The 23246-nt window shown below is 43.0% G+C and overlaps 1 protein-coding gene across 4 annotated transcripts in view; it reads right to left on the bottom strand.

Moving 5' to 3' along the window:
- PLEKHS1 (pleckstrin homology domain containing S1) overlaps window positions 1–23246 on the bottom strand; it is a 41473-nt gene that overhangs the window by 11717 nt on the left and 6510 nt on the right. For 3 of the 4 annotated variants that reach the window (XM_082633716.1, XM_082633718.1, XM_082633719.1), the window contains exons 3-9: window positions 12732–12995; window positions 9207–9253; window positions 3300–3388; window positions 3082–3188; window positions 2625–2759; window positions 1174–1249; window positions 214–330 (exon numbers count right to left, since the gene is read on the bottom strand). In XM_082633716.1, the coding sequence (XP_082489842.1) occupies window positions 214–330; window positions 1174–1249; window positions 2625–2759; window positions 3082–3188; window positions 3300–3388; window positions 9207–9234 (552 nt within the window). In that variant the 5' untranslated portion in view covers window positions 9235–9253; window positions 12732–12995. Of the gene's footprint in view, window positions 1–213; window positions 331–1173; window positions 1250–2624; window positions 2760–3081; window positions 3189–3299; window positions 3389–9206; window positions 9254–12731; window positions 12996–14392; window positions 14451–23246 lie in introns of those variants that run through there. The other variant, XM_082633717.1, reaches the window with a different exon arrangement.

The raw sequence follows: 23246 nt of genomic DNA, 5'->3' as shown, positions 1-23246 counted from the left end.
AAGCATCCAAAATGAATGAATACATTTAGATGTAGGCCGGGCAAGCAGTAAGGCTCATCATGGTAGGGGAAACAGGCTAAATATAGGACAGATCATAGGACTAAGAATTATTCTTTGGTGGATTAGGCTTTGAGGAAGATGTCAAATACATTGACTTTTGAAGCATCAGCTGGCTCCCAGGGAGGGCGTCCTAAGAGAGGTAAGTCTGATTACCATGTCTGGAAGACTTTTTCTTGTTGTGGTTGTGCTGACAGCCTCTGATGTGCAGTAAGGACCAAGGAGATGGATGGGTTCTGAAGAGGGCCTTCTATCACCCAGTGAGAGTCTCTCCTGCTTATCAAAAAGGAATATTGGAATCAGGGCATGATTGATCTCTTGTCTAGAATGAAGCAACAGCCCAGTCATGGGGCTCTCTGCTTCCAATCTTTGACCACTTACATGTATACTGCTGGCCAGCATTCTCCCGTTTAGACAAGAGCTGATTTTGTGTCTCTCCTGTTCCAAAACCCTTGAGGACTCCCGGCCTGGCCTTCAGAGACGCTCTAAGTTTCCCTCAACCTGTCTTTTCAACGCTGTGTCTCTCTGTACCCAACCCCTTCACTCTGATCACTTGAGTACTTGTAGACACACTTTGCTTTCCCTTCTCCTTGGCCTCTGCTTTTGTTGTAAACATAGAACAACCTAGAAACCATGTCAAAATGATACCTAGAGGCCAAAGTTTCATTTATAAAGGTCTGTCCTAAGAAAGGACTTAGGTAAATTAGCAAAGGTTCTTATGAAGTAAATAAACAACTTAAAATTTCTGGCACTTACATCAAAGAAACCTTATATTGAAAATACAAGATAGGTAAAAAGCATTTTTTTAGAAACCACCCTGGACTTAGTCATTCCAAAGGTAGCTGTTATGTACCTTGAATAACAATGATGGAAAATACTGTAGTTTCAGCTACTATTAAAAAATGCCACAGTTAACTTTCACTCCTCCTACTTCAATAGTGAAAATCTGAAGTGTCTGTATTTTAGCTCTCTTGCAAAACACAAAAGAATTTTTTTCTATTCCTTGTATTAATGCCAGTTGCTAAGGAGGAAAAAAAAAAAACAGCTCACACTGTTTCCTTGTGCAAGAGGGCTTTGTTCAGGTGCCCTGTTACTTTATTAGTGAAACAGAGTTACCTCTGTATTCTGGTGTGCTGCTTTTATATTCCGGCAGAGTGATGACAAGAAGGAGACCCAGTCTTTAGTCTTCTCCCTGTTGATAGGAATAAACTTTCAGCTGGCATGTGGCAACAACAGCGTCTGCACTCATTTTGAACCGGAGGAGGATCCTTTTATTAAGACTGGAACAGGCAATGGGGTAGGTACCAGGGAAATAAGGGTCTTTTTCTTGAGTAGCTTAAATGCCCCCCTTTGGATCCTTACCACCTCCATGCTAACACACCAGAATTAACCCTCATGCCACCTCTGTGAGCAAAGCTCAGAGAAATGGGAAGAAAAGTGGAAAGTAACAGGATAATCACAGGGTTTGGAGCTTTTGACTTTGAAACGGATTTCTTTTGTGTTCTTAAGTGGCCCCTTAACCTGTCAGCGCCATTTGGTGTAGCTATTTAGGTGTGCCTCCCTTTAGGGAGTGCATGTATTTAAGAAGGATGTATTTGAACAAATGTATATAAATCACATCTTCTTTTCAATTGACTCCCAAGACAATTGAAAAGAAAGGTTTTTCGCCTGGGGATTGATCTGCAGCAGATCAAATCTCGTCATATTGATACTTTGGCTTGAGCATTTGCCACCTCCTCTGTACAGCTGCCTTCTCCATCTTTAGCCTCTCTGTCAAGCAGATAATCAGCCGCAAAGAATCCATTTGCCATCTTCGCTAGCACCAGGAGCCCCTCTTAAAAACTGAAGACTCCTTCAGGGACGGGCATAGCCACTCCCTAATATATGTACCTTGCGTAGATGTTAGTGTATTGGTTTCTTGTACATAAAATGTATCTGCGGTGATGGTGACAGTTATGGGTTGAATTGTGTCCCCCCGCTAAATTCACGTGTTGAAATCCCAATCCTCAGGACCTCAGAATGTGACCTTATTTGGAAGTCAGGTCAGGTTGTTGCAGATGTAATTAGTTAAGATGAGGTCAGATTGGAGAAGGGCGTCCCAATCCAATATGACTAGTGTCTTTATAAAAAGGAGAAATTTGGACGTAGAGACGTGCACATAGGGAGATTGCCATGTAAAGACTGGAGGTTTGCTGCCACAAGTCAAGGAACTACCAGAAGTTAGGAGACAGGCCTGGAACAGATCTTCTCTAGAACCTTCAGAGGAACCATGGCCTGCAACACCTTGATTTCAGACTCGTACTCTCCAGGACAGTGAGACAACAAATTTCTGTTGTTCTAAGCCACCCAGTTTGTGGTACATTGCTATGGCAGCCCTAGGAAATGAATACTGTGATTTGTCAAGGTATTTTAACACATAATAAAGACTGCCAAGATGGTGTTTAAGGTTGTGGCCATGGGTTTCTATTCAAGGCATGTTTATTGTATACTGGTTTAAAATGTTTTTGTTTATTTGTTTGTTTTTTATCTTGCATACAGGAGACACCCTGTGTTATCTTACTACTTACCTGTCATAGCCAATGAGGAAGTATTCCCTATTGGTGGCCCTGATGGTCATCACTTCTTCAGGATGGCATTTAAACATCTTCTGTACAGATTGCATTTTTTCATGGTTACTGATGCCGACTTCTACACTGGAATTTCTGTTAGATATAAAGTATTAAACAGATGCAAATACAGAATTAGGAAGAAATTGACAAATGGTTTTTATTAAGTTTCAAATTGAATAAAACTTTAGATCTGTTTGATCAATACTTTGAAAATTGTCCAATAGTTTTAGAAAATAAGTTTAGATCTGGTTTATCACTGATTGAAAATACTTTGTTCAGCCTAAAACTTAATTCAGAATTCCTATTTCAGTTGGACCCTTAGTTCCACAAATTAACATTTTCTAATCTTTTTTCTATTTTGCAGGCAACACATTAGTATTTGTTGTTATAAACATTTTCTTGATTGGATACGCACCGATCAATTTCAATAGAACCTCGGTGATGATGGTCTTTGTAATAGGAAAGACTAAAGCCCTTTTCCCCACTCTTTGACAGGATGAAAAGCCGCTTTTTCCAAGAGGTCTGAAAAATGGAAACATTTTGCATCTCAGTTAAATCTCAAAGGAAGAGAAAGGATTTAAAAAATGCTCATGAGGCTGGTGGGAGGCCTGTTAAATCTTTGTGAATACTTACTGCAGAGAAGAAAAGCTGAGGAGGTGGTGATTTAATAAAGTAATCTTGTTTGCAGACTTCATTTTCATAATATAATGTAAATTGTTTCCCTAATAAAAGAAAGTGAACAGGACTCAGTCTGTTCCCTATAAATTTCTGAGAAGAACTTCAATTGGAGAACACTGTTTACCGCTGGAAAGGTCTTCACATTATTCAGTTATGGAAAAAAACATCTATAATAGGCCAGGAGAACAAAAAACCCAGGGCCAAGCGTGTGATTCTTATTCATCCACTGTCGGGACCTTTGTTCAGATGACATTTGGAAGCTCTTCAATTCAGCTCACACCTGTCTGGCTCTCCGTCTCTGGAGGATGCCCTTGGCTCTCTAGATGTGAGCAAAGATTTGTCTCCCTTCCTGTTGAAGCACCAGCCGCAGCAGCAAGATAATTCTGCCTTGACCTTTGACTTACCAAACAAAAGCAAAACCACCTGCTATTGAAAATAAGGTGGCCAAGTGGTTAAATAGGAGATTTCCAAAATGTTAATTGTTTCTCTGTAAGGACTGACATGTATAGGCAGTTTTGATTTTTTCTATATTTTTGAAAAGGCCTGCAAGAAATATGTACTACTTTCCTTATCTAGAGAAAATTAATGTTGCTAAAATAAAATTTATTTTAAAAAGAAAACCTTGGTTTTGCTTTTACATCCAGGTTATAGTTCCAGTTCATCCATGGTTTGGTAAAAGACAGCCTTTACGGGCTTCCCTGGTGGCACAGTGGTTGAGAATCTGCCTGCCAATGCAGGGGACACGGGTTCGAGCCCTGGTCTGGGAGGATCCCACATGCCGCGGAGCAACTAGGCCCATGAGCCACGACTACTGAGCCTGCGCGTCTGGAGCCTGTGCTCCGCAACAGGAGAGGCCGCGATGGTGGGAGGCCCGCGCACCGCGATGAAGAGTGGTCCCCACTTGCCACCACTAGAGAAAGCCCTCGCACAGAAATGAAGACCCAACACAGCAAAAATAAATTTAAAAAAATAATAAATTAATTAAAAACTCCTACCCCCAACATCTTCTTAAAAAAAAAAAAAAGACAGCCTTTACTAAAGAATGAGCACTTCTTTATGAAGTGAAAATAGAATGAAGATTAGGTACTACAGTTGATGGAGACATTATGCTCGTATCCAGTCATTCTCAGACAGCCGTCCTCACCTTCCCTGCCTCTCCGCCTTCTGCAGCAGCTCTGCCTGCTGCCCCCCATTCTTCCCACCAAGGAAGAAAAAAGGAAAGAGAAAACCAGAAGGAAACAAAAGCAAAAAGTTTTAACTCCTTTATTTAATGGTTGTGTGGCTTTGGACAAATTCACAGATTTATTTACTGAACAAATACTTACAGAACACCTTGAATCACTAAACTTCAGTTTCCTCGTTTGTAAAATGGAGGTGAAAAATAAAGGAAAGCAAAGAGCATCGTAGCCACTGCAGTCCCTGACCGACAGTGCACCCTGAGAGGAATTCAGGATGAAAAACAGGATGCAGCACTCTGTGATCTAGAAAAACAGTCCCCATAGATAGAGGTATTTCAGGAAGAATTTTAATGAATCCAAATCCTTGCATCTTCCTGTACATACATGAGCACGAAAATCATGAACTTGAGGTATCTGTTCTTTGTGACTAACAGCAATCTTTTACTGAGATGTATTCTTGACTGAATGTATTTTCTAGCCAAAAGTCATACATAAGCTGGTTTCCCCCTATGTCTTCAGAGCAGTTCCCTAGAGCTACTGAGCGGCTGTCTCCCCAGTAGGAGACAGAGTGGAGTAAGAGAGGAAGAGTGGTATCAGATGAGGCTGCAGATGAACCCTGCAGCACCTGGTAGACACTAGACCATGGTAGAGTTTGCATTTATTTTAAAAGCAATGGACAACATCATCCATGGATTAGCCTTGACCAAAAAACACTGAAACAATCTCATCAACCCTCTAGGTCCAATTTGTAGGAAATACAGAAAACAGAGAAACATGCCAAACACCATACCAGGGATGTGATCAGCAAAATACAGTCTCTAGGGGAACTTCTAGGACAAAATCTCAGGGTTTTCACCCTTGGATAGATCATTTTTTTGGCCCTGAACATCACCTCAATTTCCCAAAAACTTCTTTCTCTCATCCATTTCTCTCAGGTGCCCTAGATCACTTGGTGGCACCAACATCTATCTAGCCTCCCCTCCTAGAACACGTAGAGTCCTCTTAAACTTTCACCCTTCCATCACCCTTCTGTCCAGTCAGTCATCAAGTCATGTCCATTTCACTTCCCAGATCCACCCCTATCTCTCTGTTCTATCACCACCGCCTTCAAGACCTTCATACATTTCAATACATTAAATTCACATGAATTCAAGGCCTGCATACGTTTTTCACTGTACTGCTTTGGTAACTGTCTAGATTGACTCTCTAATTCTGTTCTTGGCATCTTCAAAACCATCCTCAACATAGATAGCCCTGAGAGTAAATGCCAAATCTGGCCAATTTTGTACTTCGGGCAAAGATGAAATAACAGGAACTGGATTTACTCTCCTGTCTGAAACACACAAAAAATACAAAATATATAAATTAGTTGTTTTCAGGACACTGGTCATAGGCAATCAAAGTCATGGATCCCTAAGAGATAGGAAACAAACTTGGTGAGCCCTACAATTTCCTTGGCAGAGTTTCCAGTCCACAGCACAGGAAAGGGGAACTGAGGTGGGCACAGGTGGACCCCTGAGCAGAGGAAAAAGAGCTGAGAGTTCAGGGAGATCAAGGCAGCTAGAGCTCATAGGACAGAGGGAAGAGCTGCACAGAGGGAGAATCCCAGAGACAGCCACAGGGTCCCCCTCAAGTATTCAAGAATACTGATCAGTATACGTGTGTGGGGAAACTACCCAAGGCCAGAGAATGAACCATCAGAAAAAATTAGAGGGAAGAGTGCCCAGTGCTCCACTGGGCCACAAAAAGTGCCAGTTCCGTCCAGCCAAACTGGCAAAAATGATCATTGATGGAGCACTGGGTAGAATACTCAGGAAAGTCTCGCCACAGTAGTGAGGAATAATTAGCTCTGGGCTGAGGACTGCTCCAGACCTAACAAATCATAAGAGCAAGTCTTAAAAGGATCAAATTGTTTCCAAGGAAGTTTACTGCATCCCAGAAAAAAAGCTCAAGATTTATAGAAATACAAAAATATCCAGCACCCAACAAGGTAAAATTTGCAAGGTTTGGCAACCAATCAAAAGTTACCTGGCATGCAAAGAGACAGGAGAGCATGACACATAATGGGGATAATCATCAATCCTTCAAAACTGGCCTAGAACTGACACAGATGTTAGAATTAACAGAGAAGTTCCTTAAAACAGTTATTACCAACTGTATTTTATACATTCAAGAAGTTAGAGATATAGAAGCTATAAGAAAGATCCAAAGTGAACTTCTAGAGGTGAAAACCACAATGTCTCAGAAAAACAACAACAATACTAGATGAGATTAATGGGACGAAAACAGATGGAGAGTGAAAAAGAACCCCAAACACAAAAGAGCACTGGTGCATTGTGGGACAATTTCAAGTTTCAGGTAACTGGATTCCCTGAAGTGGGGGAGGGAGACAGAAAAAAATATTCGACGAAATAATGCTGAAAATTTTACAAATTTAAAGAAAACTATCTCAGAAATCTCAGCAGGTCAGGAACCCCAAACACAAAATATAGGAAGAAAACTATAACAAGGAACATCATAGCCAAATTGCTCAAAATCAGTGATAAAGAAAAACCTTAAAAACTGTCAGAGGGAAAAAAGAGATAATGCATACAGAAGAAAAAATAAGGATGACATTAGATTTCTCATCAGAAAGAACGCAAGCAAAACAACAACAACATCAAAACCCAGTGGAACAACATATTTAAAGTACTGAAAGCAAAATAGTATCATTTTAGAATTCTATAGGCAGCAAACATATCTTTCAAAAACGAAGGCAGTTTCAAGACATTTTCAGACATACAAAAGCTGAAAGAATTCAGCACCAGGAGGCCTGCATCAGAAGAAATGTTAAAGGAAATCCTTCAGGTGGAAAAAATGACGCCAGATGGAAATCTGAATTTATACAAATGAATGAAGAATGCTGAAGTGGTAACTGCAAGGATAAATACGTGAAATTTTTATCTGACTATTTAAGACATAAAAATTCAATTGATGGGGCTTCCCTGGTGGCACAGTGGTTGAGAATCTGCCTGCTAATGCAGGGGACACGGGTTCGAGTCCTGGTCTGGGAGGATCCCACATGCCGCGGAGCAACTGGGCCCATGAGCCACAACTACTGAGCCTGCGCGTCTGGAGCCTGTGCTCCGCAACGAGTGAGGCCGCGATAGTGAGAGGCCAGCGCACCGCGATGAAGAGTGGCCCCCGCTCGCCACAACTAGAGAAAGCCCTCGCACAGAAACGAAGACCCAACACAGCAAAAATAAATAAATAAATAAATTAATTTAAAAAAAATTCAAATGACTATCTAAACCAAAAACTCTTGATATATGTAACAACATAGATGAATCTCAAAAGAATTATGTTGAGTGAAAGAAACCAGACAAGAGTTCATACAGTATGATTCCATTTATATGAACTCTAGTAAATGCAAACGAACTTAGAGTGACAGAAAGCAGAACAGCGGGGAGTGGGATTGGGTGCTGGAGGGAAGGATTATAAACAGGCACAAGAAGACTTTTGGGATTGATGCATGTGATTACTATCCCGCTGTGGTGATCGTTTCCCAGGCACATACACACCACCTTATCAAGTTGTTCATTTTAAATATGTGCAGTTGACTGTATGTCAATTACACCACAATAAAGCTATTTTTCTAAAAATATGAGCAATCCAAAAAGCAAATCTGATGGCACCACTTCCGTGCTTGAAATGCTTCAAGGGTTGCTGGTTACATGAGGTCAATATCTGGCACCATATAGCACCACTTTCCTGTTCTCCCCCCGTCCTTCCTATTTTACAGCCACATTCTCCTTGAACACAACCTGCCTCGAACCCACTTCATTGCTTTCGGTCACACCATCCCTTTCTGCTGAGATGTGCTCTCTTTCCCAATCTCTTTTAAAACCCTATACAGTCTTTAGGGGCCAGCTCATATGCCTTCTCCATAAAACCTCTCTGGATTCCCACAATGACGCGAGTGCTTTTTTTCCCTTCAGACTCTACCAAATTTTGCACTTACCTATCATAGCCTGATCATATGTGCCTATCTTAACTTCCCAATACAGCTACTGGAATGTGTTTATCTGAATATCCCAATTAAATTACAAACTCATTGAGAGAATGACTATTCCTAATTAACCTGTACATCCTCTGCAATACGAAGCATGGTGACTTACTAATAATAGGTGCTTTGAATAAATATTCAAAAATACTCATCTTGGAATTGAATCAGATAGTTTGATTTTTAAGTTAGTTCATCCTAAACTTCTGACCAATCATCTACAGTGAGGCATATGAGCATGAAGCAGGAACATCTGAATAATACCCCTTGACCTATCCTCATCATAAGCCCTGATAACAATTTTGGCAGTTTCTCCAAGTGAGAATTTCATATAAAATTAAGGAAATATTCTCCAGTCTTTTCTGGGATATAGTTTGCTGTTAGTACCATCTCCCAGCAACAAATGGAACATTTGGTCCATGAAAATCAGAAAATGCCTAATTTCTAGATAAGTGAGCTCTTACAAAACAATCAGCTGAATCTAAAAGCCTCCACTACATTCTCCACACCAAGAATAATTGTCGCAGAAGTGTCCCCCGTTATCCTTACTAAAACCATCTTCTGTGTCCCGGTTAGTTTGACGGGAATTGATCATTATTTTCAATAGACTTTTTTCCTTCTGAGAATATGCCCCTTGGGTACCTGAACTCTTCTGAGGTTTGGGTTCCATTATGGCTGTCTGTTCTCACCTGTCAAAAAGAAGGGTTAAGCGTTAGTCCCCAGACAACGGTATATGCTTAGCCACTCAATCACCAAGCATCAGGATGGTGCTCCCAAACGTTGGTCAGATGGCTTATCAGCTCCCCTCTCCCCATTCTGCCCTTGAGGCTGATAGCAGCCATGATAATGAGGACCCACCCAAGCAGCCTGTGTTCACCAAGTGCCCTTCTGTGGAGGCATTGCTAGGATGACCAAAGGAGCATCTTCCCTGGACTTTCTCTGCTCCTGCTTCCTAAGTGGCTCTGACAAGAGAGCCCCTGGGGATAGCAACACCGTCAAGGAACAGAGACAAGAACAGGGCAGAGGGCAGCATGCTATGGACCAACTGCAGCTGAGAAAGCATTTCTGGCCAAAAAGAAGCCCAAGATAAGCCCTCCTCCATGCCAGGAACTCATTTTCTCCAGAGGGAAACCTTAGAGCAAGGACCAGGGCATACCCCTATCCGTAAACTGTCTCCCCTGCCTGTGTGCCCCGTTCCCAGGGCTGCCCAGCACTGGGGGCTGAGGCTGGCATGGTCAAACTGACTCTAGAGGTCAAGTCCTTTCCTGCACAGATCTGCTGGCAATCCCATGATTGACACGGGGCCCTGCGAGGAGAGGAATCCCACAGGGTAAGAGACCACAGGGCAGGTGAGATCCTTGAAACGGGAATGTATTGGTGACCAAGTTTTACCTTGAATCAGACTCTCAAAATAGGAGGAAACACTGAACAGGGCAGTGCTAGGGCAGGGAAGTCCCAGGAAATGGGAAGAGGCAAAGGGCTCTTTACCATCCAATTGGCATGATGTCATGCATAAATGACTCAAGGCAATTCCTGAAATATATATGTATATTGTATATAGTATACAATATACATATACTATACTATAGTGTGTGTGTGTGTATATATATATACACATGTGCATACAGTATACTATATGCATGTATACATACACTATTTGTATACATATATATAGTAAACAGAGATGAAAGTCTTAAAGTTAAGACCGCAAGATCTCAAAGCATACTTTTGGTGATTTGTGAAAGGCACATGGGAACCCTCTGAAGACAAGTGGGGTTTTCCTGGACCTAGAACTCACACATTCTCTAACTAAAAAATGGTTTTCTCTGTTGAGGTATCTCTGTATAATAACGATAGTGATTATTTGAACAAATAACAAACAGATAACAAGTGAAGTAACAAACAGGTCCCTGGGGGATCTTAAGGCATATGTTGAATCTCTGGTGCCCTCAGCCCTCCCCTGGCGTAAGAAGCATGCTTAGCTCTGTGCAATGGGCTGTAATACTTGGTGAAGGCACCAGGCCACTGAGATCAAAGCCTTCTGTTCCCTGGAAGAGCATTTCTGGACAAGGAAAAGGAATGGAACCTACCTAAAAATTTGCCAACCATGGACATTAAAAAAAAATTTACCCCTGAGGTTTTGCTTCAGATCCCTGCAGTTCTTTCCAATTGTAGGGATTTCACTGCCTGAAGCAGCATTGGGGGCCAGTGGTTCTCAGCCCATCGCCTTTCCCCTCATCCCTGCATGTGGGACTTGACCACCTTTCCCACGGGGCATTTAGCCTAGTGAGTGATGGAGTTCAAAGGTGAGATTGTAGGACTGTGCAGGAGAGACTAGCTGAGGGGAACATTTCTTTTTTGAATTTAATTTAATTTATTTTTTTATACAGCAGGTCCTTATTAGTCATCCATTTTATACACATCAGTGGATACATGTCAATCCCAATCGCCCAATTCATCCCACCCCCACCCCCACCGCTTTGAGGGGAACGTATTTTAAAGCAGTGTTTTTACTGCAAGCTCTCTTTGTTTAAAAGCCCCAAATCATTCTTTTTTCTTGATAGAATAATTCTTTGTTAAGCCTTTACAGTTTGTAAAATGTGTTTGCTCACGTGACTGCTTTGGTGTCGCAGAACTGTCCTGGGAGACAGCCCGTTTTACGCACAGAAAACTGCGTTTGCGAGAGGACAAGTGAGGTGACTTGTGCAGAGCCCCACACCGCTCCACGCTCCCACCCACATCCGTGCTCCCTGCGCACCGTGGACGGCAAGGAGAGCTCTGGAGGATGTTTCTGGCCTTCCAATGTCTGTGAAGGGCCCCAAAGTCTCGTGTAGGGACCACTGTTCCTGCTTTTTTTTATGCTGGTATTTTTTTACCCACTGTAAAATGAGATGGCAGTTTTAGAGTATTAACTCTGGAATCCGGATTCATCTCCATCAGTTATGACATGTGATCTTGGGTACATTATAGCACCTCTCTACACCTGTGTTCCTTCATCTATAAAATGGAAGTGATAACAGCACTACCCTCATAGGATTGCTGTCAGCATCACTTGAAATAATCTGGCGAAGAGCTTTTTTTTTTTTTTTTTTTTGCGATACGCGGGCCTCTCACTGTTGTGGCCTCTCCCGTTGCGGAGCACAGGCTCCGGACGCACAGGCTCAGAGGCCATGGCTCACGGGCCCAGCCGCTCCGCGGCATGTGGGATCTTCCCGGACCCGGGCATGAACCCGTGTCCCCTGCATCGGCAGGCGGACTCTCAACCACTGTGCCACCAGGGAAGCCCCGAAGAGCATTTTATAGGTGCTCGACAACTGTTACTTGTTGGGTCATGTCCAGTTCGGATAGTCTATGATTCTATGATTGTTTCATAATGACTAGCATGTATCGAGTACTTAATACATTCCAAGCACTTCTAAACAAAATCTGTATAATAGATTTCAGATATATATATGTATATAATGGATTTCATATATATGTATACATATTCTGGATTTCACATAATATATATTGCATATGATCTATATCAATTTCAAATTATTTTTAGGAAATTCAGTTTATGTATACATATATATGAAATCTACTATATTCATACATATGAAATCTATTATATAAATTTTGCTTATATAATGTAAGCAAAGTTTTAATATTCTATATTACATATATGAAATCTAGTGAGATTCAACATAGCAATGAGATATAACAATACTATAACGTTTACATTATTCTTACAGTATCCATTTTACAGATAAGAAACTGTTACCAGAAAGATTAAGTAATTTGCCTTTGATCACATAACTAAAAAGAAGCAGAGAGAGCGTCCTAACTTGAGAGCTGGTGTCTGAACTACTTTGCTCTTCCTTTCACCTGAGAAAAAAGAATTAAGTCTGTTCAGAGTTTAGCTTTCATTTCTTGTCATTGCCCCCAAACAAAACAGCCTTTCGGATTTAACTCTTTGATCTTGTTCAGGAGACAACATCCAGTCTCATTGCTTAACCTGTTCATTGTAATGAAATCTGATGAGTGTGATACCAAGAGGTCCTATTTCCCTCTGTGCAGCCCAAGAAGGTTAGGAAGAGAGAGTCCATAACAGTGATTTTGTTCAGTTAAGCTTCCAGATCAGCACAGTCTTGAGAACCCCGACCAGTCACGTCAAGCAGTACTTACTGGAAGCCAGGTGGTCACTGGTTCGGTTCTCAGCGAAGTGTCCTGTCCTTGTGTCTCCTGAACTCACCCCGGCTCACTCTGATCTCTGAGGATTAAGTACAAGCTTTTTCTGAAATGTGAGCCAATGGGAAATTCCCAAACTTCTATCTTCAGGAAGATTTTACTCTTGCTCCAAGCTGAAGGAAGCTGGTGACCCAAGGGAAGTCCTGGGTTTTCATTCTTCTTGTGGTTTGGCACAGAACTGCCCTAGGGCATTCCAGGTGTCTAATAACAAAACAAAAGCAAACAAATAAAAAATTCCTGCCAGACTCTGGACCATGAACACAATGACTCTTATTGAAAACAGTGCCAGCCCAGTCTTGACCTCCTGCAATGACTGCCATTGAAACAATTCCTTTGCATCCCACCCATCCATATCCTCCCAATGTCCTCCTGGGGAAGTTAGGATGGGTTTCTTTGGGCCAGGTGAGGAAATAAAACCTGACTTCTCTAACACATTTGCACATGCCAGGGGTCTCTGGAAGATCTGCTTATTTATCCATGATGGAGTGGTCAACAGGGTAGCACCGGGCAGGCTCTCCTGAACACCCTGCAGAGCCATCAACAACTCTTAGAAATAAGCAGGCTACCATGAATGGTCATTCTCAGTGATCTCTAACCACCAAAGGGCCTTAGGTATATTTTCATTTATATTAAATTGTTCTTTGGAGAAAGAGGAAGTGGCAAATGAATTAAACTTCTTGTAGCACCTTTAGAAGTGAAAGCACATAATTTTAACCTTTGTTTTCACTAGTGTAACTGGACTTGAATCAGCTCTGCCAGGTATTCACTGAGTGGTTTTAGCTAGTTATTTAAATTTTCTGAGTCTGCTTCCTCATCTGAAAAATGGGGTGGAACACTGACCTCACAGGATCTGTTTAAAGAGTAAGTAAGATTTCACCATAAAAAGCCTATGGTAAGCATTCAACAAAGGTTATTTCTCTGCTTTTCCCTTTGGCACCTTATGGAGGGTACAAGTATTATTGGTTCCTTTATTCAGCAAACTTAGATGGACTTCAGATATGCAGAAATGATTATTTTATTGTTCACCTCCTGCACAGGATGGGTTTTGCTTGATTTAGGAGAAATAATTTCTTGGAATGTATTTCTTTGGATGTTTCTTTAAGGCCAGCTTTTGACTACTCTGGAAATCGTTTTTAGTATCTTTACATTTGGTCTTTAAGCAGATATTACAAGTTATTGCTCTAAGGAGTTCGTGAAAAGTTCGTGTGTTGATCTCCACTTACTCAGAACTATAAAGCTACAGACAGCCCAATGTAATAATCCAGGGACCCAACCAAAAAAGGGAAGAGAGAAAATTTCTTTAAGACTGTATTCCTTTGGAAAGGCTATCGATAAACCAGTTGGACAGACAGAGGGACTTCCCATCCATCCATCCATCCATCCATCCATGCATCCAACCAGCCATCTACCCACCCAGTCCACCTTGTTTTAGGCTTTTTTGGTCATATTTTCCTAATAGTATTACAAAGGTCCTTGAAGAAGAAGCTTACTATATCTTACAAGTGCTTATGAGAGTTATTTGTACTGTAGATGACACCTAGAAAATAAAAAATTGGCAAGCAGACACCAAATACGAAGCTTGTAAAAAGTAAACATACCTATGAAATGCAAGTATAGTTTCCTTTATCATCTCCAGTGACCTGTAAACAAGGTATCAGTGAAATACCTATTGCAAAAGAGCAATCATCTGTTCATTTGAAATATCAAGTAAGTTATTTCATGATTTTGCCAATTGTGCTTCTGTATCATGAAACAGCTCTTTAGCTCTGATGCCTCTTAACCAAAACACAGCTGAATGGTTTATGTTACATGACCTAACAGTTGTTGGGAATTTTCCTTTTACATATACTATCTTAGTTAATCCCAACAATTTTGCAGGATAAGTGTTGGGATTCCTTAATTTCCAAAAGAGGAAATTGAAATTTAGAGAGAAAAAAGAACTTGCTCAAAGTCATTCAGCTAGTATGTGACCACCAGAAATCAAAACTCGAATTTGTCTTGACTATAAGCTTACATGTGCCCTTTCGTACCCTCTAGTGTGTTGAATCCTGGGCTGGGATCAGTTGGTCTGGGCTCTTGGCCTGCTCTGCCACCAACTGTGTGACACGGCAGAGGTTGCCAGCTTTCTGGGCCTCATGACCCCATTGCTGTCCCTTTGTCAAGGAGCTCTAAGTACCCATTCAGTCCTGATTATAATGATGCCCTTGAGGCAATGTCAATGACATTGTTGGCCAAAAGGAAATGAGATTTCCTGGGCTGGCTTGGACCAATCATGATTCTTTTCCTTAGCATCTGAACAAAATTGAGGTACGGTTATCAGCAAGATGGAGAACATCTGTTGCCGACATCATCACCTGGCCCCTGCCTCCCTCTCCAAGATCACCTCTGAGAGATCTCACTTGTACTGTCTGCCCTCTAGGCATCTTGACCTGTGTATGTACTGTTCCCTCTCTCTGATTCATTCTTCTCCCATCTCTTCACCTGGTTAACTTCCACTCATCCTTCAGATCTCACTCAACTATCATTTACCCGTGATTCCCTCTCTCCCCCAGACAAGGTCAGATTCTCCCATGATACATTATCATGGTGCTGTGTTAACTTCAGAACACATTTTCCCATTTATAATTTTATATTCATTTGTCTGATTATTTGATTAAAGCCTGTCTCTTCCCCCACAAGACTGCAAAATCCATAAGGATTATTAGTATTGTGTCTGCTTCTGCTGACCATTGCATCCCAAGTAGCTAGCTTAAATGCCTCTCTCATTCTTTCTTTCTAATTTTTTTTTTTTGTGTGTGGTACACGGGCCTCTCACTGTTGTGGCCTCTCCCGTTGTGGAGCACAGGCTCTGGACGCGCAGGCCCAGCAGCCATGGCTCACGGGCCCAGCCGCTCCGTGGCATGTGGGATCTTCCCGGACCGGGGCACGAACCCGTGTCCCCTGCATCGGCAGGCGGACTCTCAACCACTGCGCCACCAGGGAAGCCCCCCATTCTTTCTTTATTGTGTGCCTACTATATGCAAGGTGTTATATTATGGGTCAAAAGATAAATGAAAAGATGAATGTCTTTTGAGAGCTCATGACGTGGCCAGCGAGATCAGACACAACGAACTCTAATACTCCAGTGATACCTCTACTTCACTTCATACCCCACTCCCATGGTCACACTTTGGACCTTGTAATTACCCATCCCTGTCTGGCCTTTGACCCCTTTGATGCTGGTATCCTACCTTCTGACTGCAACTTCCCATCCTTCTACCTTTTCTATTTCCTTATTTCAACCAAACCTGTTCTTCAGCCTTGTCAAGCCCTCGGGATTCTTTTTTTTTTTTTTTTTTTTTGGTACACGGGCCTCTCACTGTTGTGGCCTCTCCCGTTGCGGAGCACAGGCTCCGGACGCACAGGCTCAGCGGCCATCGCTCACGGGCCCAGCCGCTCCACGGCATGTGGGATCCTCCCGGACCGGGGCACGAACCCGTGTCCCCTGCATCGGCAGGTGGACTCTCAACCACTGCACCACCAGGGAAGCCCGCCCTCGGGATTCTTGATGCTTCCTCATACTTTCACATGTCTGTTGTGATCAGTGACCTTTTCTAACTGAAACTGCCACTCCTCAACCCCCTGTCGAAGGAAATGAGCCAGCCTGGTCTTTGGATCAGGGCGAGCATGTGACCCTAGAGCTGGCCCTCCACTGGTTGGCTGTTGGTCCACAGAGTAGCCTGACACAGAGTTTTTCTCAAAAGAGACAATGGCAGTTAGTGAAGCCTTGTTGAAATTCTCTTTCCTTTACTTCCAAGTTACTTTTTCAGCTGGTTCTCTTCTGCACTGATTGATCTTCTTTGCCTCTTTTGCTCGCTCCTCTACCTGCATGCAGCCCTTACATTTCAGAATCCCCAGAGTTCCTTCCATAGATATTTACCCATTCTACAAGTATATCTTGATGCTGGAAGTGTTGACAGTCCATTGAGGTTGGTGACCATAAATCTGGCAAGGTTCCTATCTGCTTGATGTGTGATTTTCCCTAGTAGCATCCAGCTGCTCAGGAGCAGACGTGGGGAAGCCAGGTGGTGAGGTTCATTCCAGGTTAGCATTTGTGCTGGGGAGATGCCACAGAAGGACAACAGAGCAAGGGAGTTTAGGATAATTGCAAAAGGGTGCCCAAATAGGTGAATGGGATGGGATCAGAGGGGCATAAGGAGGGAAGAGATGAGAGGAGGGGCTCCTGGAGAGGAAGTACCGGTGAGACAGAAGATAGATGAAATAAGCTGGCTGGAAGGGTAGGAAGTGGTGCTTGGAGAGAGCATGATTGATTGATGATCTTAAAAGTAGAACAGTTGCAGGGAGCGGGTGGTTGAGCTACAGTGTGTAAGAAGGTCATTGGCAATGAGGAGGTCAAGGAACTTAGGGGCTAAGATGTTTGGTCATCCAATGGATGTCTAGTTTCTGGAACAAAATCCTTTTGAAGTTCTCTGAAGTTTTTTTGAAATAAAAACAGAATAAAGTTAATCATCTCTGCCCACCTCCCCTAACACATACATACAACAGTGTCTATTTTAATAGCTGAATTCATCTGTAAAAGCAAAAGTAGACACAGATGTCAAAGGAGGACCCTTGGATCTATAGACGATTGAAGTCAGAATCCTCTTTTTTTTTTTTTTTGCGGTATGCGGGCCTCTCACCGTTGTGGCCTCTCCCGTTGTGGAGCACAGGCTCTGGATGCGCAGGCCCAGCGGCCATGGCTCACGGGCCCAGCCGCTCCACGGCATATGGGATCCTCCCAGACCGGGGCACGAACCCGTATCCCCTGCATCGGCAGGCGGACTCTCAACCACTGCGCCACCAGGGAGGCCCCAGAATCCTCTTTATTTCAAAAGAACACTTGGGTCCAGTTTCTGGGGGTGAGGGAATGTGTATAGGCGATAGAAGATGGCCCAAAGGTTGTAGGCTGGGGAGACAGCCAAAAGGCCACCACTGGGTCCAAAGGAGGGATGACGGGGCTGCTTCTTTTTCTTTCCCTTCTTTTCCCCTTATTGCCCTGAATCCTTATTTTGCCCACCTGGTTGGCACTGGGGCAATGGGAACAGAGTTGGTAGAGAAGGCATGGCAGTGCAGTTTACAATAGTGAAGAGGGAGGGACAAGCAGAGTAGAAAAGAGACCCCCCAAAGTGGGGACCCCATGCAATAGCCACTTTCCCAAAGCATATCACATGTATAGGATGTGGCACAATTACTGATACCCCATGTTTCTTCGATCCCTTTGTTGATCCCCCATGGGGCTTCCCTGCCACTCTGGATTTCACAGCTGCCCGCTTTATTTGTACTTCAACTTCTATGGTAATAGAAGTAACCGTCTTTTATTTATGGACCTGGAGAAGAAAGAGCGTGCTCCACACGGATTTTGCATGAAGCATGAGTTTGAGGAATCAGGCAAAGACCATAAAATCAGCAACTAGCATTATTTCATCCTTCTGCCTTTTGTCCTGGGGGAAGTGTAAACATTTTAAATGCTTTTATCCCTTTCACTTCCTATTTAAGTTGAAGGCAGTTAATAAGAAAGGATATTCTATTTGGGCATTTATTGGTACCTATGGCATAATGGTCACTGCTAGGAATAAAAAAAAGAACAAAGACCCAATCCAACTTGCCACTCTACACCACTCTCCCAAAATAGCTCTTGCCAAGACCATGATGACCTCCATGTTGCCCAAATCCTGTGGTCAGTTCTCAGTCTTCATCTCACTCCTCCTCCTGACAGCATTTGATGTGGCTGACCCCCTTCCCCCGCCAGAAACACTTGCTGCCACTTCCAGACACCAGACACCAGTCACCACGTGACTCCTGGACCGTGGACACACTCTGGACTCCAGCGTCGGCCTCAGCCACTGGTCCAGAAGCAGAGGGAATCTCAGGACTAGTGAGTGGGATGCTGGGTCAAAGGCTCCTTCTCTTCCTCTGGGCAGCACAGCGTGTGGATGGGAAGGCATTTTGCTTCTGTGCGGGGAAGCCAACCTAATAATAAAGATGATGCAAGGAAAGAACAGAGCTGAAAGAATCACAGAGATACAGTGCCGCTGTCTTGATGGCTTGGTAAACTTCGGATTAAACTGTGCTTGAATTCCATACTTCCTCTGGACTTTCCTGTTAGGAGAAGTTGAAATTCTCTTGACTGTTGAAATCAGTTTGTATTAAATTGTTTGTTTTGTGCAAACGGAAATCATTTTGATTGACGGATGTATGATTTGAACATGAGGAATTGGGCCAGGGATAGAGATGGGGGAGAGAGTTCATAGGAGAGAAAGGATAAAAAAGGAAGGGGAAAAAAAGAAGATGACTCAGCATAGCATAGTATTTTCAAGCATAGAGTCAGACTTACAGAGTTCCCAGAGCTCATTATTGTGCTCTGTGCTCTTGGAGAAATCACTTAACTTCTCCGTGCCTCAGTTTCCTTGTCTTTAAATGAGAACGATAATAGTACCAACTTGCTTGAGTTGTTACAAGGATGAAATGAGCATATATTTGTAAAGTGCTTGGCCCATAGTAAGCACTTTATAAGGGTTTATCAAATACATCAAGGACGTTGTGTCTGTAATTTAACTTATAAATGAGTTTGTGTAGGAGCCATACCTCTAATGGGAGGGGCCGGGCTCCTCTCTGAGTTTAAAGACTCTTCAAAGTACTTTATAGTGGCATTGGGGGTGTGAAGTCATTCTTTCCATGTTTCACTTGAGTAAATAGAGGCTACACGAGGCTCAGAAATCATCTAAGAGTCACCTGGTAATAAACATCATGACAGAGTTGAAACCCACCAGGCCTAGAATCAAGATACCAAGTTTATGCTTCTGGTCTGCTTCAGCTCACTGGAAGACCTTGGGTTTGTCCCCTTTTTCCCCCTGGGAAGGGGGGACCAGATGACTTCCTGGTGCCTAACAGGCCTAGTAGTCTATGGGTATCATAATAGTACCAGCTTAATTGATTGTGCAGTTTGCCAGTTACAAGGCACTTATACAGTGTCTCCTGCTTGCACAAAAATCTTGTGAGGGAAGCAGGGCAGATATTATATTCCCTGTTTTACAACCAAAAAGGGAAACCAGCTGATAAAAATGTTTGGTATCTGGTAAGTTACCACTGAGGGTAACTGGAGCTGGATCCCACTAGGAAACTCTGGAAGCTATTCTACAACACTCACCTTAGTTATTCCACCCAGGGGTGAGGGAGCTGGGGTATTTATAGACCAACTCCTGTCTATCATCAGGGGGACATGAATTTCTGGCACTGCTGACCTGTCATATATGTAGCAAAGTGGGCTCAGGAGGCCAGAGGGATCCAGAGGGACATGTGGGTGTTGACACTTGAGAGTAGACCAATGTGGCTGCCACCGGCATCTGCTACAGTCCCCCTTGGATAAGATGCTCTTGTCACTTTTACCTGGAAATATCTCTGTGAAATATAGTTTTGTAGTTGGGCACATTGCTATTTTCACCTCAGTCAGGGTTTTGAGGACAAGGAGACGTGGCAGGTTAATAATGGTCCCCAAAGATGTCCACATCCTAACCCTGGAACCTGTGAATATGTTACCTCACATGGCAAAATGGTCATTGCAGATGTGAGTAAGTTAAGGATCTTGAGACGGGAAGATTATCTTGGCTTATTTGTGTGGACCTGCTAGAATCACAAGGGTCCCTATAAGAAGGAGGCAGGAGGTCAGAGGAGAGAGAAGATGCTACACTGCTGGCTTTGAAGAAATGAGGAAGGGGCCAGGGGCCAAGGAATGTAAAGCCTCTAGAAGTTGAAAAAAGCAAGGAAAGATTGATAGGTTTTCCCCTGAAGCCTCCAGATGGAACAGAGCCCTGCTGATACCTTGATTTTATATTTCTGAACTTCATAACTCCGAGAGAATAAATTAGTGTTGTTTTAAGCCACGAAATTTGTGGTAATTTGTTAGAACAGCAATTGGAAATTAATGCAGAGCAAATGGATGGGCTAACATCAGGGTCTACCATAGATGCTCAGTAGGTAGCTCAAACAACTTGTGCAAAACAGAAACCTTGATTTTCACCATCCTCACCCTTCCCATCAAACCTCTTCCCAGTCTCAGGAAACTGTACCATTTCATCTACCTGTTAGGCTATAAATCGGAATCATTCTTAATTTCCAGCGTTTTCGCATATCCCTACTCCAAATCTGTCAGCCAATCCTGCTGTCTCTGCCTTCAAGACAAAGCCCACATCTGACCACTTCCCATGACATCCACTACCATGTCAACCTGCATCTCTCACCTAGGCCACTACTGCAACTCCTGGGCTCCCTGCTTCTACTTTCTCTCTTTAGTCCATTCTCCAGAGTATCTTTGACAATAAATAGTTCATGAAATCCTACCACTTCCCCGCTCAAATCGCTCCAATGGCTTCCCGTTCGTTGTATCAGAATGAAATCTAATGTGCTCGCCATGGTTGAGAGCCCTACACGATCTGGTCCTGCCCGCTTTTCACCCTTATTTCCCAGCATCCTGCTCTGCAGCACTGGCTTTCTTGATGTTTCTCAAATAGGCCCAGGTGGTAGCTGCCTCAGGGCCTTTGCACTCACTGCTTGCTCTGCCTAGAAACCCCTTTCTTTGCATGTCTACGTGGCCCACTCCACTCTGCTCAAGTTTCTGCTCGGATGTGGCTCTGAGGAGGCCTTTCCCAGTCATTCTACCTAACTTAACCTTCCTCTCACCCACCTCACCATTCCTGAGCTTCTTATCCTGCTTTATTTCTTCATAATACTTCTCACTACATGAAATCATATTAACTATCTGTCTTCTCCACTAAAATATAAATTCTATGAGAGAAAAGACTGCTTTTTTACCTGTTCTTTCCCCAATGCTAAGAACAGTGCTTAGCACAGATCTCAATAAATATCTGTTGACTGAGAAAAAATACATATAAAAGGTTATTTCCTTTTTGGTGTCTATCATGATCAGTCAAAGACAAGTGGTGCTTCTTATGTAGGCGTGGTTTACCCAGAACACAAATTAGTGCAATTTCACATATCCACCCACCCACACCTTTTAGATCTTTATGCCTGAAAGAGAAATTCGTCTTCAGCTCCCACAAGTCCTAAGTTGGAAGAGAAATTGTGAACCAACTGTGACTTCACTGAAAGTACAAATCCTCCAACAGAGCTCTCTTCAATCACAAGTGGATCCTCGTGCCTCTGAAATGAGAGGGACCACTGTTCACATCAGCTATGGGACTGTTAGGTGCTGGTTAATTTATCATAGAAAATTCTTACTTGGTATTCTTATCTAACCCCTGCTTCTAGCACACACCCAAATCTCCTGGTTTTTAAATTAGCCATACTCATTTGCTCTTGGTACTTATATTATTTTTAAAAGTTTAGCAGATGGAATATATCTATCTTTACAATTGCTTCCTCTCTTGTTTTTCTTATTATTTTTCCTCCTCTCCTTCTTACACTCAGTCTCACTGAAGAATGTATCTATCCCGTAGGACCGTCCTCAGGCTCCAAAGTTTCTAAACTGTTCAACTTACCCCTTCCCGGGGTGCATTCTACCACTAGTTTAAAGCTTGGCTGCAAACTGGAATCACATGGAGAGGTTTAACAACATTGATTCCTGGTCCCACCCTCAGAGATCCTGACTTAGTTGATCTGGGATACTGCCTGGGCACGGGGCTGGAAAAGATCTCCAGGTGATTTTAGGGTGTAGCCACAGTTGAGAACCATTACATCTAGTCAATCTCCTTAGGGTCTTTATTTATTTTTTTAGAATTTTTAAAAAAAATAAATTTATTTTATTATTTATTTTTAGCCTCATTGGGTCTTCGTTGCTGTGCATGGCTTTCTCTAGCTGCGGCAAGTGGAGGCTACTCTTCGTTTCAGTGCGTGCGGCTTCTCTTGTTGCAGAGGCTTCTCTTGTTGCAGAGCACGGGCTCTAGGCGTGCGGGCTTCAGTAGTTGTGGCTCGTGGGCTCTAGAGCACAGGCTCAGTAGCTCTGTGGCATGTGGGATCTTCCTGGACCTGGGCTCGAACCTGGGTCCCCTGCATTGGCAGGCAGATTCTTAACCACTGCGCCACCAGGGAAGTCCCCTTTAGGGGTCTTTAGAATCACCCCTTCTGAATAAACTCCATAGACTCCCTGGAATTTTCCATTTATCTCTTTAAATTCACAAAGACCTGGCTTTTGCTTGATGACTCATAACAACACCCACCAAAGGAAATGTCTCCTTATTTGATCTGATAGTTCTTTGGAGTTTGCAAAGCCCTTTCCACACATTTTTCTTTAAATCCTCCCAACATCCCTGTGAAGTGGGCATTCAGGGCCAAGATGAGCTGATGGAAGCTGGAACAATCATCTGCAGAGTTAGGGCTGGGGCAGCCAGATTGAGCAAAACAAGCAAATAGACAAACACACACACACAATAAACAATAACCCCATAAAAACAGGATACC

The sequence above is a fragment of the Mesoplodon mirus genome (genome assembly GCF_964341445.2).
Source record: "Mesoplodon mirus genome assembly, chromosome: 2".
Lineage (NCBI taxonomy): Eukaryota > Metazoa > Chordata > Mammalia > Artiodactyla > Ziphiidae > Mesoplodon > Mesoplodon mirus.
The sequence above is the reverse complement of the archived record's forward strand: the minus strand, read 5'-3'. Positions and strand labels throughout refer to the sequence as shown.